Source organism: Protomyctophum parallelum (genome assembly GCF_964188405.1).
Source record: "Protomyctophum parallelum genome assembly, chromosome: 14".
NCBI classification, from domain to species: domain Eukaryota; kingdom Metazoa; phylum Chordata; class Actinopteri; order Myctophiformes; family Myctophidae; genus Protomyctophum; species Protomyctophum parallelum.
Window position 1 is genome coordinate 29,961,667 of NC_139709.1, and position 20,853 is coordinate 29,982,519.

The following is a 20,853-nucleotide window of genomic DNA, read 5'->3' on the forward strand; positions in this document are numbered from 1 at the left end:
CGGCACACATGGAGCCGCTGCGTCCTCGTAGTGGGCATGCGCGCCTTCGACATACCAGGGCAACCTAGGGAACATCATGTAACCGAGGGCCAACACGATGCCCGGGGGCCACTGACTATATAGCCAGGGGACCCCGGGCTCCAAGGGGCTCTATGATTCAGGGTTGTCCCCCCTCTTTAAGTTTAACTCATATATGAGTAATGAGTTGCATGCAGGTGAGGGTTTTCGGGATTTGAGGGGTGGGGGGGGGGGACCCAGCTGTGTGCCAGCGAGGCAGACACTTATGTGGTCCACCATGTTCCATTCATCATAACATTTAGAGATGTCCAAATATACACTTCTAATAGTCTACCCTTTTTTTTCTTTTCAAGGACCCCCAGTTCTATATGCATGATTTTATAGCACACAGACCACATGCATATAGGCAAGGGGAGGATAAAGTTTGTTTTAAATATCTGGGGAACCTGCATTATTTTTAAATGAGACTCTTATGGACGTGTATGGGACCATTATATAGGACCCCATTGGCCCCCAGACCCGCCATCAAGAAACATTGATTAATGGCTATACAATTTATCCCTACAACCATGCACCTTAAGTTCAAACAAGTACTCACCTATAATCTTGAGTACCCAGTTCTCACAGGCTCTGCAAGTAGCATACTCACATAACAATGTTTCAAGGACCGCACACACAAACAAACAAGACATCATCTTATCCATTTGGAGTTGCAAGAAAGCCAAAGTTGCTCTCCATGGGGGAGATGGGTTGAGGCCAATTCTAACAGGTGGGGAAGAAAATACAATAAAAAAGAAGCCTGGGAGCTTTGTCACATCAGTCATCCTTCTGGTCTTTTAATGACACAAAGAAGATGTTGCTGTGTCATCAAAAGCCATTGTTCTCTCATCTCCATCTCTGCTGTCACATGTAGGCTGCATGGCTGGTCCAGCCTTGTACCACAACAACACAATGACAATATCATATCATTGCTGTCAGCCAGAAACATCTTATCTCCTTTAACTTGTAAATTAATGCTCTAATATTGATCACAGTCCATCCTTCCTTCCATCCATCCATCTTCAACCGCTTATCCGTAGTCGGGTTGTGGGGGCAACAGCTCCACCATGAGAGCTCCAGACTTCCCTCTCCAGAGCAACAGTAACTTCATTCTCTCGGATCCCGAGGCGTTCCCGACAGATATTGGAGATATAAACCCTCCAACTCATCCTTGGTCTACACAGTGTCACACAAAAGTATCAAAATTAGCAGAACTACAAGCTTGAAATGGCATGAAGCCACAACGTTTTGCGCTCGTCGATCTGCTATTTTTTAATTTGAATTATGAAAAGTAACCCTTTTGGACATAATGTGGTTTCCACCAGACAGATACAACATCATATCCTAATATTAGATCATAGGGCATGTTAACGCCTATTTAAACACCCTTTTTATACTTTAATCATAGGGCCTCAACATCAGTCTTTTCATTTCTGTGCGTATAATGCTTTCTCTGATGTATAGAGTCGCGAGCACCTCAGAATGACTCAGAGATTCACACAGAGAATGTCATGTAATCAGAAAACTGAATTGGGCCACCTGGCATGTGCATTTGTGACCAACAACCACTTTATTTGATAATATGTTATAATATAATATAACATAACATAATATGGATGGACATTTTTTGTAGATAGCCTAAAGTTTTGATTGTGTTACACCATTTTGTATGTGTCCTCAGTGTTATGTTTGACCCCCCCCCCCCTTTTCATTATTATTATTCTTCCTATATCTCTATCAAATGATTGACATCAGACTCAATCAATGATTGGACATTGGTCCATTCATGTTGGCTGAGGGATGGTCAGATTCTGTGTAGTGTGTGTGTGTGTGTGTGTGTGTGTGTGTGTGTGTGTGTGTGTGTGTGTGTGTGTGTGTGTGTGTTGGGGGGGGGGGGGGGGGTAATGGCCGCCCGTCCGCAACAACATGACAGCGTCAACTTGATCTTCATTAAGTACTGTAACAATGTAACAATGCAGGAAGTAGCTGCTGCGCCGACGATTAGACGGGCTCACTATTTGGCAGGAAACGACTCCTCTCGGTGGCGTCCGACGCCAAACACAAATGTATCCTAAAAACTTTTGCACTTACCCACCGCCACTTATCCTCTTCTTTCTCACCGTTTTTACACACCCAGCCGTCCGCGGGATGTGAGATGTAGGGAAAGGACACGGGGAGAAAATGGAGAGAATTCCGATGTCCGTTGTTTGTCTCTGCCTTGACACGAGCAGTGGAAAGTAAACGAGTACATTTACTCAAGTACTCTACTTGAGTATTTTTAAGTATTTGTACTTTTACTTGAGTATCTCCATTGTCTGCCACTTTACACGTTTACACACTGCACAACATTACATAGAGATATATTGTAGGCCTATTTCTTCCCCCACTACATTTATTTGGCATCATAAGGCCTACTCCGGAGAGATTGTATGATACAGTTTTAACAATATAAGACTTGATCCCCTAATTTGGTTCATGGAGAAATTTAGGCTACAAGCTGGGTAGTTTGTACAAATAAATAAATAAATGTATTTCTATGCACGCACGCACGCGCGCACAAATACGCGCGCACACACACGCACGCACGCACACACACACACACACACACACACACACACACACACACACACACACACACACACACACACACACACACACGTTATCTGCAATAATGATAATGAATCGATCATTATATATATATATTTCAGTAGTCTACAGGTATTTCCAAATAATCACTCATTCTGCATATTGCCTATAGGCCTACTTTTACTTGTTTAATATTTTTATGCTTGAGGCCTATTCAATACAGGGCTCTTGCCTACTTTGCACTTTTGTCAGGGGTCCTCAACTTCTTTCGTCAGGCCAACGACCCCTTAGCTAACCGAGAGAGAGAAATAAAGCATGCAGGACGAGGGACCCCCACTTCATTAGCCTATACAATTATGTTCCACATTGAATTTTTTTATAGCTTTCATAAATTCATATAGCTCGATTAGCTTCGACTTGTTTAACAGCACCAATAAAATTGGCGGCCCCACTGTGGTAACTCTGAGGACCCCTATAAGGGTCCCGGACCTGCTTGGGGTCTCGGAACCCTGTTGAAGACTCATTAAATTTAGACTTAAAGGGGAATACCACTCATTTTCATTAATATAGAGTTGTTGTGAGGAAATCATTTAAAAAAGTACCCCCCTTCTGTTTAGCCTGAACTGGTAGGTCTAGAACTTGGGGTCATGTATTGACCCATTACAACCGCTAAAGCATCTGTGTCATTTTAGCTTTTTGCCAGGGACCCACATAGCTGTCTATAGGAGTGGTTGCACCACTCAACAAAAAAGGTTTAGAAGGCATTTGTGGAATCGACCTCAGGCCTACTCTTAAAGGATCAGGGGTGCGGGTAACTTTGATGATGGAGAGGGTCAGAGGGCCACTATACTTACTGTCAACACTCACTCCAGAGGACCACATCACCAAAGGCTTAAGACAGTTTTAAGCGGTGTCCCAGCAGTGTGATATATGTCCTGTTGCACGTTGATCCACGTCGTCCCAAATGATTCAACTGGTTGAATTCAATGGCCCAATTAACCACACCAAAGGGTCACCTGCAACCGCTTGGACCCAAGGAGTCGCATGGCGAGTGGCGACCCTTTGGTGTGGTTTGGGCTTTATCTCCGTATTTTAACTATCTACAAGCTCAAAACATGTGCAAAGCGTTTTAAACTTAATTCTAGATCTATTCTTTTATTTGATTATTGCTACTGTAGGTCACATTTACTATGAAAACCTGCATCTCCCGTCCGTTTGTCATGCCTCCATATGGTCACGCCTTGTGACATCACGCCTCCATATATGGTAACACCTCATGACATGGCGCCTCCATAATATATGGTCACGCCTTGTGACACGTCATGCCACCAAATATGGCCATCTCTATATATGAAGATCATGACACTGACCTATAATGTAACCCTGGATAACCATACATGGAGAAGACTGGATCATCACCTAGATCTGCATATGGAGCCAGCCAGCAACTTCAAATCTGACCTCAAACCTCAAACCCTTAAATCTCCATATATGGAGGTGACCTGTTCTGACATTCCATATGTTGATCCTTCCCCACCCATCCTTCCTGTTCTGACATTCCATATGTTGATCTGAATTCATCAAACCCTGAACACTCAAGACACACTACCGCACTGTTGTGACGAAGAAAGAGTTGAGCCAGAAGGCAAAGCTCTCTACCGAGCAATCTTCGTTCCTACTCTCACCTATGGTCATGAAGTGTGGGTCATGACCGAAAGAATAAGGTTGCGAATAAAAGCGGACGAAATTCGTTTTTTTCGACGGGTGGCTGGCATCTCCCTTAAGAGATAGGGTGAGAAGTTCAGTCACACGAGAGAGACTCGGAGTAGAGTCGCTGCTTCTTCGCCTGGAAAGGAGCCAGCTTAGGTGGTTTGGGAATCTGGCGTCTCCCTAGGGAGGTCCTCGAGGCACATCCCACACTGGGAGGAGACCCCGGGGCAGACCAGTTGGAGGAAACACATCGACTCGCTGGCAAGTTAAGGTGGGGGCCTCATGTAGCCCCCGGGCCACCGGTTGCCCATGGATTAAAGGCCTATTCATAGTCCAGTTTTAGGTGATGAGGTGACCACCGAAATTCAATTTAGTTTCTCATTTCAGTTCAGATAAATATTTGTGCCTCTTTCTTAGGTAATATTTGACATCAATTTGGCATACTGGTTATTGATTAATTTTGACACCATTTTATCTATTATATTTTATTTTAGAGTTATTAAAAAGGTCTTAATAGTACTTCAATTGTCACTTTAAAAATGTGCAGATACCCTGTGTATACTATGTGTTGGTTTGTTGCAGTTGTGTGAGACAACAATGTTGCACATTAAGCATCTGGGAAGAGTATGTTTTGCACTCCGTCCGTCCGTCTGTCTGTGTACAGGTAAGGCTCTATTTTCGTCCATGCTAAACCCCTTATCCCATTCCCTAAACTACTTAATTTTGTTTTACTCTTTAGAAAAACATTTTTGAATACCGGTAGTTAACATAGCCAATCTACATCAATACGTTGTGATGTTTTTCAAAATAGTAAAAAAATAAATTCTAAGTAGTTTAGAGATAAGGGGTTTAGCATGACGAAAATGGAGCCCCTAATCTGGATGCCAACCAACCACAGCCCCACATTTTCGAGCTAGGCCTGTTATAGCACCACCATGAGGCAGATCTTCAGATTTTTACCTATAACTGAAACTTTGCATGCACACACCCTAGAGGCCAAGGAAAACCTGCTTTTTATAGCGCCACCAAAAAACACATATTTCTTATATTACTCCTCCAGATTCTGTACAAAAATCCCGCAAATCGGTACACAGTATCTCTACAGTGATGTTATCAAGACGGATCTGTCCGATATTTCATATTCCATCTAAATTGGCTTACATTGGCTTCCAAAGTTTGCAGAATTGGCCATCAAATCTTGAACGCAGAATGCAATTTATGTGAAAACACATTTTTGTAACAAAATGCCTCAAATCATTAATTTGAAGAAGAAATGGCACCCTTTTCACATTGGCCTATTATAGAGCGTCATGCCCCTTTCAGAACGACGGGGGTACCAGAAGAAGATTCCCCATTCATTTTTCCCATAGACTTTTAGAAAAGTATTTAAAGACCTGTAAACCTCATACAAAGCCAACAGCTGAGTTGACAAATCATGACAATAAACAATTTTTGGGCCGAACAAATAATTAGAAAGAAGAAAAACGGTCAGGGGTAGGCAACCTCAGGCATGGGTGCCAACAATGGCACAGGGGAGGGTGGTCACTGGCATATGTGTGTGAGAGAGAACTTTTATTTATTGTTAAGTATTCAAAAAAGTTTAGACTGTGAAATGAAGTCCCCTCACATCTATATATAAATTACACCTTGCACATAATTCTACATTCACTCAAACTCTGGGCTCTGAGTCTGTGTGAAAGGGCTAAATTGGAACCGGACCACTGTCAACTTGAATGAAATTGACAACCGATCAGATAATGTATTTTCTGTTTACTGAAGAGCTGGTGAGATGGGAAGACCCTTTACTGAACATATAGAGCAGGGGTTTACAACAGGTGGTCCGTGGAAGGTATTGCATGTGGTCCCTGACCATGCATTTAGTAATGTAGGATGTGTTGATTTTTAAAAGTGAACTGAACGACCTAGTGACCAATGATGACCATAGTCATTTACGGACAAGTCAACAGAAAAAGGGAGTTAAAATCTCAAGAGGGGGAAATGCACCAGATTGTCTGGTTGAATTATTATTAGGAAATTATTATTAGTCTATGGACCATTAGTTGAGAAACAGTGGGATACAAATGGGATGCATAGCAAGTGTTACAAAAGCTCTAATCTTAGCCCATATCCCCACCCAACATAACAGTCGTCCCCAGGTTGATTCTAAATCGGTCCCTCATTCACAATCAGTCCACCTGGTTACACTTTACCTTTGAGTACTGGTACATGATAAACTATACTTCATAAATAACAATTGTCATTTTGAAATTTTATTTAAAAAAAATGATGCATTGGATGTAAAGGCAGTTAAAATATTAAATACCTTGATAATAAACACATTGCATTCGGTTTTAATAGTAAAATACACACAAATCAATAAAATAACCGGCTAAAATAACTAGGAAATCTAAAAATCTCCATTTTCTGCGACAGCCTTATAAAACAAAGTTTCTGCCGGAGTATTAATGGGAAATAAACCTTACAAATATGTAATAAATGTGCTGCTTAGGAAGGTTCTCTCACTGTTTTTAACTTTGTTTATAGATATCAGACTACCAGAAGAAATAAGCTCAAATACAGCTCTATAGCACTCCCACCTGGTTGGAATAAGTCACTTATTTTCTCTGACTCATGTTAATTGCCTATTGGCAGAGGGAGTATTCATGGAAAGCCAAAATAGTTAATATTAACAGTGACAACATATTTAAATATAGGGGTTTCATCATATGAAACAAGATATGTGCAAACATTCAATCATCCTATTTAGCAGAAATAGTGGTTTCTAGTTCACTGGAAGAATCCACATAAAAGGAAATGTACACAGCATATATTCACTAAAGCACACTGGAAATTAATACGGTCAAAAGGGTCGGATGCAGGAAGAACATGGAAGTCAAACATATTCACATGTGACAAATAACGATGCTTTTACAAAAAAATAAAATAAAAAAGTTATTGTTGACAACATTGATTTGATGTTAAGCGAGCGAGTGTCTGCATTTATATATAAAAATGATGTCGGGGGGCCAATAAATCCACTCTTATGCTTGAGACTTGATGTGGTGATGGATTTAATCACTTCATAGACTCTCTAGACTTAGTAAACGGGACCCGAGTTGGCCACATTTACATGGACCAATTTCTTCTACTTCAATCTACATCAAATCTCGTCGCCAAAAATAGGCATACTACAAGCTCCCTGTAGATCCGCTTATTTTTGGGGAAGAGATCTGGTGAAGAGGGGAAAACATGTAACAGGTACTGTTACAACCCAGGTCTGTTGCACTAAGTATAGAGGGTTTAAGTGGTTAATGGCACAGTGTTGTTTTAGGCAGCAAATTTCTATTTTAGTTTTAGTCATAGTCTCTTGAATAGTTTTAGTCACCCGAAATGTTTTAGTGTTAAGTCGTTTTAGTCGACTAAATATCATAAGATTTTAGTGGGCCTTGAACGCGTTATGAGCTTGTAGATCGGATATTTTCAGCATGCCACCAAGTGTAAAATGACTTATACTGGATCTATACTGGTCCACTAGTCCCTTCCTAGCATTTTAGTCTAGTTTTTATGTTGACGAAATTGTCAATATATTTAGTTTTAGTCATCATAGCTTAGTTTTCATTTAGTTTTTGTCAGTGGTCGACGAACATTTTCCATCTTAGTTTTAGTCGTCAAAAACAACACTGGTTAATGGGCAGGCTGTAATGTAAGCACAGTCACTGTGACCAGTGCTTTTGGACATCAATGCTAATTCAACCATGTAATCCAAGTCTTCACGTTTTTGTACTTTCATACTTTTGTCTTAAAGTTGGTGTGTGTCCCGAGCAATGCTTAGCGAAAGCTATAATACTCGGAGGCCCCTTTTCCACCGGTTCAGAACCAGTTCTTAGTCCAAGAGCCAGACCTCCAAAATTCGAACATTAATTATGAATTGAGTGGGAAAAACCATACCTATATAAAATTGTTTATAGGATCAATATAAGTAAATTAATGATAACCCTTCCACAGGAGTAGCTTTTTCATATTTATCACACATTTTGTAATTTTCACCGACAGTAGGCAAAAATGGTTAAAAATGTAATTAGTTATCACCATGAAACTTCCCCAGTTGATTACTTACACGAAGACAAAGATTTATTGTATTACACATTTTCTGAAATTGTACATTTAATTATGCAAAATAGGCATTTTGTAGGAAAATATGCAAAAAATAGAAAATATTAAAAAGCTACTACTTTGGAAAGGTTATCATATATTAATTTACTTATATTGACCATTTAATATAGGTATGGTTTTGCCCCATAATTAACGTTAAAATTTTGGAGGTCTGAACCAGTTCCCAACCGGTGGAAAAGGGGTCTGAGAGAAGTACAGCATAGAGTAGTCAGCCATAACCACTTAGTCCCCATTGAAATGATTACATTTTCCCATAATAGCCGACTTAGCAGACAAAGCTTGCATATCTGCTATTTCTTCCTTTCATTCTATTTAATTGTATATGGCCAAAATAGCACGTTGTGTGCTTGTAGATCTACAAATGTCTTTTCTTTTTCTTACAAAAAATACAAATATTTTGCCTCTGACATGCCCAAAATAGGGATGCCAGGCTGAAAGTGGTAAATATACAGATACACATATATTTTCCTTTTCAGTCCAGTATAGGGGTACACTTGGTACTGAACTAGGATGGGAGGAAATTAAACATAGGGGAGGGATGACACAAAACCACCGTCAACTCATACATCTGGTTGCTGCTGCAGGAAGTTAGTGGAGGCTTCCACTGGCTGTGCACAACGCACACGCAGGCACACACGCACACACACACACACACACAATCTTGTTTACCGTCAACCTGGTCATTATACTCTAGCATCCTCCAAGAAGAATCATCTTCCTTTTTTGTTTTTCTCCATTCTCTCTCTCAATCTGTCATTCTTGTCCTGTCTCTTTCAGTGCCGGCTCTGCCCTCAAAGCAGGCTGGCCAGGCTGGTGTTGGGTCCATTCTGGGCCTGGAATTGCACCGGAGGAAGGCCGTCTGTCCACTGTAAAAGACACAAAGACAGCAACACATAGATAAATGGCAACATGGTTTTTAACACCTTTATCCAAAGCGCTATACAATGTGCATTGTATCCACCCATTCACACACCGATGGGAGTAAACACATCGACAGTAACACAGGATCAAAATGAGAATCAGAGGTTATAATAATAATACATACAGTTTAGAGTTTAAATATCACATTTCTAGGTACTCAAAACAGAATAAAAACAACTTTATTAGGAAAATAAACTAGTTAAAAAGCAGTGGAATTATGTTTGTGTGATAAAGCAGGTTTGTGTGATTTGGGAGAATTATATCCGATTGTGCCTCACCAAACTAAAGTGATTTAAAGTAGCACAGCTTGTAGATATACAAGCTCACAACGCGTCATGGCACAACGCACTGTGAGCTTGTAGATCGGCCATTTTTGCAAACAAAATGTAGAAAATGTCCGCCTATAATGAGATGCCCCAAAATAGGGACTTGACTGGATTATGTGCGATGAGGAGCACTGCCTTACGCTGACGAGGTTGTGTTCAGGCAGGCTGCAGGCAGCCATGTGGTCCTGTAGGAGCTGCTGGGAGAAGTTCTGGTGCATCTGGGCTGCCTCGTGGGCGTCTATGGTGTTCCCACATGTCTTGTTCAGATCTGCAGGGAGTTCAACAGCATTAGAAGTGAGGATCTCACGGTTTAAAGCAAAGTGTACTGGCCATGTACTAATATGCGATGTGTGAAAGTAGCCCCCCCCCACACACTAGCTCTGTTTCCTAAACAATTAGCACAATGTGTATAATTAGGATGTTTTCATGCCGTCAAGAAATCAGAGGTTAAAGCCTCAGCTTTAACCATTGTTATGAAATATCAGAAACCATTAGGGTTTTACTGACATACTGCCAGTGTGACCACTTCAAATGCTCCAATCTTAAAATAACTGAAAGTAGACGATCTATACACAGTAGCTTGTGAGCAACACGTTTCCATAGAAGACATGGAAATGACGGCTGTTTTTCTCGCATAGAACCTGTATAATATCTGGTCGGGCGATACAATGTTATTGTTCCTCCACAATGCCATATTGAGTAGCCCAGTCTTTGCCAGTTGCTATGAGTTAAAGATGGAGAGCCGCAATTTTTGGGCTGAACCCTTGACGGTCAATGAAGTAAACACAGATAGTGTGACGTAAAAATATTGCACATACACACGCACCTCCCCCTCTATACATATTTTTTAAATACGACAACCTCTGTGGGCGGAGCTGCCTGCCACATACACACGTGTGAACTGAACAGCGCAGCCAGTTTGCTTTTGCTGCTCTGTGTGGCAGATTTTCAAACAGTCATTTCACACATTACCAGTTCACAGCAGAGCAGACTGTTTTTCGTTAGATTGGAAGCAAGTAAACTTTCACGTCGGGTCCTCAGGATTAATCAAGGAAACCACAACAAACCAGTCTTATAGCCTACCTGCTCTGCTGTATAGTTGCTCATGCTCTTCTCAAGGAGTAGGTTGTTTCTTTTATAATCACAGTGGTCGGGCTTTGATACAGAGTGTAGTGTCACAGTGTGCATTCTTGTTGGCTGTTGTAGTCAATATGTATGTAGGTCCTAATACGAGGCTGTAAAGTCAAGAATTAGAAGTATGTTGTGTCGTGCTGGAAGTCATGTTGCCATGTCTGGTTATTACAAGCGACTTGGGCTTGTTTTCATATAAGTAACTTTCAGGGGAGATGTGGTTGACTTGACCAATGGTTCATGTGAAGGACCCTCAGATTAATATGTTGTTAAAAGGATTGGTGTTGGTGAAACGTTTTCATAAATATTCACGGCAATTTCTGTGACTTATTTTTGTGGACCTGGCCGCTTGTTTCTTTAAATCTGGCGACTTTTGCTGAAACTCAATGCAGTCAGATAAAGGACAGTTTTAATGCCAGGGTGCTTAGCTGGAGGAAATCAATAGCCTACAATATATTGTAGGCTAAATGATCTATCAAACTAATTGTTTCTGCTGTTAAACTATGATCGAATTGGATGATGAGCTGAGCTGATTGCGACAATAGGGTCAATATAACTGGAGGAAATAAATAAATGATTATAAAAAAACAGAAAAAACAGATCCGATATGGTATGGATGCATGGATTATATGCCTATACATGGATGGTGGCAGTATAAGTGCATAATGGTGCCTGTACGATATCTCAGAAATATGGGACGTGTTCACTTCTAACATTCACAAAAACATGAGTTTTTGTTACATTACAGACACCAATTTGCCATTTTGTAAACAAAAGGGCAGAGCCATGGGCTGTCCTTTTATAAGGAGGGGGAGGGACTAGGACAAGTGGGTGGTCTTAAAGGAGGAGGCGGAGGGACTGGATTAGGTAGGTGGTGCTATGGTTAAACTCACGCATACCTAATGAACTGGTGGGTGTGTCCACATAAAACCATCATTTTAACAAATACTGTACACTTTTTTGAAAAGATTATACCTCATATACACCTAAATACACCTGATGATCATGTTTAAGTGTGGAAAAAAATCACGGCACTCCATCTTTAAGGCCGATTTATGCTTGAAATGTCGAGCAACGAATCGCATGACGAAAGTAACATCAAAGCGACAACAAATGTGTTAGAGGACGGCCGCCGACCTCTGGAAAAATGAAAGGTAGCAGATGCTTCATAAAATATTGCATACTGACTTTTAAATATAACAAAATAACATAAATAATCCAGTAGAGCAAAAACATATCAAAATGTTCTTTGTGTGGTTGTAATAATATGATTTGCTTATTTTCAAATAAACTTTAGAAACTAATACACTTCATCAGATTGATTAGAATGTGTTCCACTTTGATCAAATAACGGCCAAAACACAGGCAATTGGCGGTCTTAAAGTCTCCAAAATCATGATTGGACCAAGGTGTTGCTGTCATGAATACCTTTGAGGAGCGCGGAGGACCAGAGCTGGACGGACATGTCAGGGATCTTGCTGGCAAGCTGCATGGCAGGTACCACCATGTTGCTGCTTTCCTGGGAGGAAACAATCAATTCAGAACACGGTCCGGTCAAGATCATCGTTCGTACCAGAGAGATGCAGCTTTTCTGCTACATGGTCCAATGTGGAGGAGGATTTCTTATCCTTACCCTGTGGTTTCCAAGGACAAAGAATATATGTCCCAGCAGGACAAGCGAGCAGGCGGTCAGCCTATTTAAATCCTCTGCATTCGACATCTTCAGGGTCTCCCTCAGGAACCTCCTGCAAGGTCAATTTAGACATTGATAATGTCTCCTTCCCTGCATCATTTAAAGCATCTTTGGGTGCTTACACATTTTATCAAGTTTGATAGTGTGTTCAGCTTGTAGATTTGCTATTTTGGAAATTGTTTAAATGCCTTTTGCCTATAACAACATGCACAAAATAGGGACACCTGCGGTCAAATCTGTCAGTAGAAATGTTCAGAACACTTACTTGGCTTCGTTGTAACGTCCTTGGAAGAACGACAGGAGCCCTCTGATGTAGAACGCCGCGGCTCGCAGACAGTGAGAGCTGGAAGTAACATGAATTTATAAAAATATAAAAATAAACAAAACAAAAGAAGGAATTTCTATGGAGATTATATAGGTGGTAAAGTTACCTACCTAACAGGGAAGTTGTGGTCGGGATTGATCCTCTCAAGAAGACTATAGAGCTGTGTGGTAGAAAATACACTTTAGTTAGTACTGAAGTCTAAATAATAAGGCCTACTCCTTCACATGGTGGAGCAACTGACTGTGTCTCTCAGTCTGACCTCTTGGTGTCTGTTGCCTTCTCGGATGTAGACGGTGGCCAGGTTCGTGACGATGAACGTCCAAAGCTCCTGGTGAGTTGTCAGCTGTGAGAGAGAGAGCGAAACATAGAGTCACAGTATTCTGTTGTGTTCATCCTAAGGGTGTGATCACACAGACGTCTCGCTAGCATACCGGTACTCAAGTGCGTCTTTACCGTAGGAACACATGGAAGACTGCCGCTGACAGCTCAAAAGTCATCCTATGTGGACACGGCCAATAATGTTGTTCATTGTAACGGACTTACTTGTAGTGCAGCGGTGAACTGAGCCTCTGCGTTGTCCATGCAGTTCACCGAGATGCAGTACAGGCCCTGGGAATGAACAGAGGAATGGACACACATCAATGACTGACTTCTTACTGTCTGTGTGGGTGTGTAGGGTTGGGATCCTTTAGGATGTTAACGATTTCAAATAGACCCTTACCGGTCTGTAACTCTGACCCTTACGGGTTCATTTGTACAGTGTCATGAGTTATTAGTTGCTGCGAGAGTGAGGTCTAGCCAACACCAACTCGGGATTCCTGGATCACTGCCCTCCACAATTTCCTATACAACGTCAGGTTCTTGAGCTCTGAAGTGTTGTCAGCCAAGCTGTCGTGCCGCAGCACGTCTACATAGGTGGTACGCTTCTTTCCCCTCCTGGCTTTGCCCTGGGTTGACTCCCATAGGGTCAATTAACTTGCCTCAAGTTCTGGGTGCCTGAAGCAGTGCCAGCCTCATCCTCCTCTCTCTGACTTTGTCCGTTATTGTAATTGCGTAGCAGATGTGAAGTCCACATACCAGCTCTGACAGTGTGATTAACCGGTTCTGGAAACATTTCCACAATGTGGTTCCGGTTCCTCAATGTTGGATCTGATTACACCGGTGTGTGTGTGTGTGTTGGGATGGAGGACTATACTTGCCAGTAGTGTGTGAAGCTGTGCAGCGTGGTTGGTGAACAGCCTGGGAGACTGCTGGCAAAGCTGGCACACTTGAGAAATCTGAAGAATACAGAGTAATCATCATCATCATCAGAGAACATGTATTAATCCTACATATTCAAACCACATCAAAACAGATACAGCTCTATATTATTGAAACGGTGGTTAAAAACAACCACAAAAGTAGACTAGCAGAAGCTTTCTGCAGATGGCATCAGTTGGTCAGTAGCACACACACACACACACACACACACACACACACACACACACACACACACAATAATGGTTCAACGCTATGAGGCGACACAGATGTGGCCTGGATCCAGTCCATAGACCCCGCCACACACACACATCATAGTGTTACCCACCTCCTGTAAGGCAGTGGCCTTGTGTCCGGTGACCAGCCGGCACATGATGATGTGCTCCAGGAGGATGACTTGCAGAGTGGACAGAATGGGACTGTTGTCCAGCACTTCAACAAAACAAAATGGGTAACACCTGGGTCAATACAAAGTCACTGATACGGACAGGGAACACACAAGCTTATGAGAGCGGCCACATGTTCTAATTGGTCCGTCCCGTATATTGGCCGTTATCCGCATCGGACCCAATGTCGGGCTCTGCGAACAACACTCACTTTTCAGCTTCTCCAGCTGCATGAGTGCTTTGTCCGTGTACTTCTGAGCCTTCTCCAAGTAGCCCGCCTGCATGGAGTGCATGACAGTCACCTGGGTGGGGGTGGGGCGAAATACAAGATACGTTATTATTTTTAGGTCAATAGATGGACTCAGTATTTTTTAATGCCATGACTCTGACAGTACGCTTTAACAGCGGGAGACCTTAGAGACCAATGGCGAGCGTTGCTTGAATTTCATTGGCCATCGCCCACTATGGCCGGGCGACGTCGCCCAAAAGATGAATTATTTTTATCTTTTCGGCTGACTTTCCTCCGCCCACTTTTCGACCATCGCCTGCCATCGCCTCTATCGCCAGTAGTTTCCGAGTCCCATTGACAAATAATGCACTTCCGGAAAATTCGTCTGGCTGTCGCCCGCTGTTAAAACGTACTGTCAGGCTAGGCGGTTGGTCCGTCTGTGTGTGTGTGTGTGTGTGTTGTCCGGAGATGATTTTGCAAAGCGCTGGACGGATTAGCGCCAACTGTCTTGTGCACACTGCCAGTGGACTAACTTATGTTTTATACTTCATTAAACAGTTTAATTTAATATCGGAAGTCAATGGAGCTGAAGCCTTATATTACTCGAATGTGGACTGACGACTTCAATATGACATCATTGGAATGCCAGAATACAAAGTCGTGTCTGTGCCTTTGTCGTGTGGCTCTATTGAGAACTAGGTTTTCCTTCAACACTATGCTTCACTACGAAATAGTATATATATTTTTTACATTATATGAAGTGTTTAACTTTAATTGTATGAACACTCATCTTACCAGGTACACAAGCACACACATGTGCTCCTTAGGCAGCCAATGGAAGAGGTCTGCTGGATTGCTGGGTAAGATCTCATCATCATGGAGAGTAGAGATGGTCTGGATGCACTGTTGAAGCTGTTTCAGACACGGCTTCACGCTCTTCACCTGATCAGCATGTTCACATTTAAAATATGAGCACAGTGACAAACTAATAACACCATGTATACCACAGGATAATATAGGATAGTGGTTCTCTTCTAAAAATGTGTCGTGTGCCCCTAGGGGTACAGGCAGAGGTACTACAGGGGGTACGCGAGTATAAAGTATGAAAAAGTAATGGAGAAAAAAAAAAGTTTAACCCATTTTGGGCGGGAACCCCTTTTGGTGTTAGCATTATGTTATGCTTTAGCTATTGAAAAATAGCAGATCTACAAGCTCATAGCACACCACTGAGTGGTGCGCTACGAGCTTGTACTGTAGGTCTGCTATTTTCGAAAACAATGATAGAAACATAGCTTTTTCAGAAACCTTAGAGCTCAGGATGCTCTAATTTCACTCCTTTTCGTATTTGTAATGATATATTATTAAAAAAGGTGGGTTATCGTTCATCATAGCATCAGGTGGATGTCCAAAACAGCTACTTCAAGGATTCAAATTCCAAAGTAGCAAAGATATTATACTTTTGTATGACCCTGTGGTATGGCAAAGTAAAATATAGGAATGTAAAATAAGAAGATATGAGGACAGCAACGATATGCTAGATAGTTTTCTCCTTTTCTAAGCAACATGTTGTAGTAAAAGGAGGTACTGATTGATGACACTTAATGCGTATCAAACTGGGGGTCCTTGAAGTTAAGAATGTTGAGAAACACTAGATAGACACTACACGGTCCACTGTTGTCGTACCTGTCCAGCATCCAGGTAATGTGTGACCTGCAGCACCATAAAAAACACCCTGAGGGACTCCTTCTGGATGGGGTTTCCCTGCCAGTTGTCCACGATGGTCCCACACAGCGTCAGCAGAGGGTTCACTTCACTCAGCTTCCTCTCCATCAGCAGCAACTGCAGTGCCACAGACACAGGGACAAAGTCACTACCCCACATGGAATCCAGGACGGGCACACGCACAAAGAAATGTTTTTTGTGTTTGATCTCACGATATACAATTGTAAACACGTGGTATTTAATGTTCTTACAAGAGGTGTCTAATGCCTGAGTTATGCTCTGTGGTACAAAGGGTGTCATCTTGGAAATAGCAGATTTACAAGGTCACAATGTGGCGTGTAAATCGGCTAAACTGGTTAATCGGCTGCACTCTACTTGACTATTTATCTTGTTTATTGACTCTAATCTCGCACAGGATAAGTCGCTCTGGATAAATGTCTAAATTGTAAATTGTTGCGTGACACTGAAGTATAAATCAGACTTAATGAGTGCAGTACTAGGCCTTTGGGGACGCAGTCAGGGCAAAGGATTATTTTAACTTTTCTGCTTGGAAATGTCAATTGAGCTCACATTCAGTGCACATGCCACTGTAAAATGAAACGTCACATCTTCTGAATGTTCACTACACATCTGTCTTGTCTTTGTAAAACCAGGAAATGCCAACTTGAAGGATATATATTTTGCAAATGTGTTAGATACATACACCAACAACACCATATTGGTGAAGATTATGAAGATCATTTGAACCTTACTTAGGCTATTGTTGATTTATACAATTATTTGTCTCCCAGCAAAACTATAACTTGTGTCAGCATTCAGCAATGACCTTATGAAGCAGCTTTGTTCATAAAACTTCACAAGTTACTTTCATTCTTACTTCAGTCAGACCTGGGCGACAATACTAGGTTGAGGGATGTGATACAACATAGCAATGTGCATCATGATACTTCAAAAAGTGGGAAATGATTCAAGCTCACCATTCCTTTACTTAGTAAGAACAGGGCTCTGTAGAAAAGGAAGAAAGACACACAAAAACACCCTTAAATACAGTAAGAAAGAAAAGAAAAATAAATAACTTATTGATATGTAAAAACCTTTTACCTTGTGTATTCTGAACCCACAACCCTTGCATACTCTGCTCCCACGCCCAGAAGATCACATGCTGACACCAAATCTTTCTCCAGTGTGTGTAGTTGCTGAGAGAGAGAGAGAGACATCACATACGTTAACCATGCTGTAAATCCAGTGGCCAAAGGAATCTGGAATAGAGAGATCTAGGAGTCGGTTTCTGCCATAATGTCGGGTTATCTTACCGCCAGTTGGAATAGAAGTCTGCAGTGCCAGTAGGGAGTTTGTTGGGAAATCTGAATGGCTTTCCGCAACAGGGGTTTTGCGGAGTCCACCAAATTCTTCAAATGAATAAAAAAGAAAGTTTAACTATGGCACATCATTACAACGCTGCAATAATATATACAGTGTAAGTAAGGCAAAGCTTGATTAACCACAACCATATTAACCATATTCACCCATCCACACACACACATTCACACACCGATGGCGGTGGACACCATGCAAGGCACCAACCTGCACATTGGGAGCAATTAGGGGTTCAGAGTCTTGCTCAAGGACACTTCCGACACTAACTCTGGGGGAGCCCGGGATCGAACTGGGAACCTTGTTGTTCCCATTCGGCCGCTCTACCCCTGAGCCACTGCCATCCCACTGTAACAGTATATTGTAGCAGCGGGCTACTTGAACTACATCACCTACCTGCTGGCAATAGAGTTCCGACAGAAGACTTGCCGCTTCAAATTTGACATCTTCAAATTGAGCAATCTGATATTATTGGTTAAAGAATTAATCAACTTTTTAAACACTAGTAGTAACATGTTACTTAACGTTAATACAATTCTACCGAACAGTGAACATTATTTATAGCAACGGCTCTCAGCGGTTCGGAGCCCTAAGGGGTCCTTCGTCGGCTTCCAGGGGATCTCTCGGTGAATGAGACTTTGTGATATTGTAGGCTATACGGTGCTGCGTTATCGAGCCTGGCTCTTTAGCCGACTGGTAACGTACGCACCAATTGGATCCGGACCCGGGTTTGTCTCCTGGCCAAGGCTACAATATCATAGTTAACCACAATTAACCCCTGCCTGCCTGGAAATGTCATAAATAGGTGGACATTCAGCCAAAAAGAAATTGGGTAACACTACATTAGTCGAAAATAGCAGACATATTCAAAGGTTGGGAATCACTGCACTATGGTGCACAGGGACAAAAGGATACTTGTTGAGAGATGAACCACTGGGAAGAAGAGAAAGAAAAAGTAAAGACAACACCAACAATACCATTCCAATAAACTTGAAATCTAAAACCACTTATAGATTATGCAGAATGAGCACAAAACTAACACATTGTGATTAGTCCTTAGGCTATATCATATATTAGTTCGTGTGTTTGTTACTTTGTTTACACATTGTAGTGTTATTCAAATCGGACCCTTGCGGGTACATCTGGTTCCATCTGTAGTACACTCAAGAGTTATTGTGGGTGGTCCTTGAAATTAAACGAATAGATAGATACGTAATGCAGAATTAGGACAAAACAAAAGTTAACACATTGTGTAGTTATAATGTTGTGTGCTTTTGTCGGTCTCTCTCACCGCTTTCTCCAGGTGACTGCGGGCCAGCTCGGTGTTCTTGGTGTGGTGGTACAGAACCGAGCCCAGCTGGAGGTGGGTGCGGGCCTCCACCCGCTGCGGGGGCTTGAACTGGAACACGGCCTTCAGACAATGGACGCACAGGCGGATTTTGGGCGGACTGGACGTGCGAAAGTGCTCGGCAAAGCCCAGCAGGGCCAGGTACCATGACTCGGGAGCTTCCGCGCTTGCCGCCATTTTGAAAAACAACAGGCTGACGAGACGACGAGACAACAACAAACACAACAAGACGACGCAGTAAAAAAAACAAAAACGAAACGACGCAAACAACCACCACGACGACGACGACGACGTAACAACAACCCGGAGCGGATACGGAAACAACGGACGTGCTGCTCAGATCAGATCCGGTCTAGTCTAGAGCCCCGCCCATGCCCACAGAAGGACCGTTTCCGTATCCGCTCCACACACTTCAAATGCAAATGTGCTCGTCTCTCTCGATACAAACTGTTGACTCCATCGAAATTCAACTGAATGCATTGCCGACTGCCCCAGCACAGACACACAACTGACATAACTAATGGTAATTAGCAGACACACAGCTGAGCTGACATAAACTAAAGGTGATTACACACACGCGCGCGCGCGCGCGCGCACACATTCAGTGTCTTGAATGAGATGTGCTGTGAGTTTGCATATCTGCTATTTTCCAGCATAGGACCGTTGCACAGTGAAGTATAAACAAGGCTTTAGGATTTATAAGTCGTTTGTAGAATCCTCCTATATTGTTCTCCCGGGCCCGTCGACGCCATACCAAGGTATAACTTCAACTTCAACCGGATTGTCACACACCACCCAGCCGGCACGCACTATACCTGTCTTACTTAGTTAATTATTAATTCTCCCACTGAGGAAATCTCTTATTTCCACAAAAGCACCAGCGGAGTGAGCGGACGTCCAAATGACGTCGATACAACGTCCATACAACGTCCCAGTCAGACCTCTATGTAACATATATGTTGCATATATATGTAACATATATTGTTGCATGCTGTAGCCACCAGACGTCCATACGACGTCCATACAACGTTCATACAACGCCCCAGTCACAGCTGCTTGCAAAAATACGTTGAAACAACGTTGAAAAGACGTCCGGTAGAAGTCAGAGCTTGTTGTAAAAAGAGGGTGCTGATGGGAATACTGAAAATGAATAAGAAATGGCAGAATACGTCCTTACGGTCCTTTGATCCCTTCCCCATCCTCTAAAAAATAAATAAAGCAAGATATAATAACTCTATGAAATAAACACGTTGATGTTAATACATTTAATTAATAAAAATGGCCACCAACGTAATCAAAAAAGCCAAACAAAGAACAAGATTCCTATACAGGATCTCCTCACTGGTCAACAAAAACACCTTGAAGACCCTAACAGGAGCCCTCGTACAGGGTTTCTTCAACTATGCATGCACCTCTTGGTACTATAGCACCTCAAAAGCTCTTAAAACAAGGCTCCAGACTTCCCAAAACAAACTGGTCACTCTTGGCCTCACTCCCCTCACCCCTGCCCACTTTGACAGGCTGGAATGGCTTAGGGTTGACGACAGACTAGTACAGCATCTTGCAACAATGGGTCTGGTCCACAAGATTCGATACACCACCAAGATACCCATGT

At 42.2% G+C, this 20,853-nt stretch overlaps 1 protein-coding gene across 1 annotated transcript; it reads right to left on the bottom strand.

Annotated features, from left to right (window-relative positions):
- Nucleotides 1-6,613: 6,613 nt before the first annotated feature.
- Nucleotides 6,614-19,525, bottom strand: LOC310871425 (MAU2 chromatid cohesion factor homolog). Its single transcript, XM_083782949.1, has 19 exons — nucleotides 19,182-19,525; nucleotides 18,806-18,823; nucleotides 18,287-18,352; nucleotides 17,830-17,925; nucleotides 17,618-17,712; nucleotides 17,494-17,521; nucleotides 16,478-16,633; nucleotides 15,590-15,736; nucleotides 14,777-14,867; nucleotides 14,508-14,611; nucleotides 14,122-14,199; nucleotides 13,466-13,531; nucleotides 13,182-13,265; nucleotides 13,033-13,082; nucleotides 12,863-12,940; nucleotides 12,538-12,649; nucleotides 12,333-12,423; nucleotides 9,914-10,041; nucleotides 6,614-9,392 (listed from the first exon to the last, which is right to left on the bottom strand). The coding sequence occupies exons 1-19, from the start codon at nucleotides 19,413-19,415 to the stop codon at nucleotides 9,318-9,320; spliced, it is 1,797 nt and encodes a 598-aa protein (XP_083639075.1). The 5' UTR covers nucleotides 19,416-19,525; the 3' UTR covers nucleotides 6,614-9,317.
- Between the last annotated feature and the right edge of the window lie 1,328 nt (nucleotides 19,526-20,853).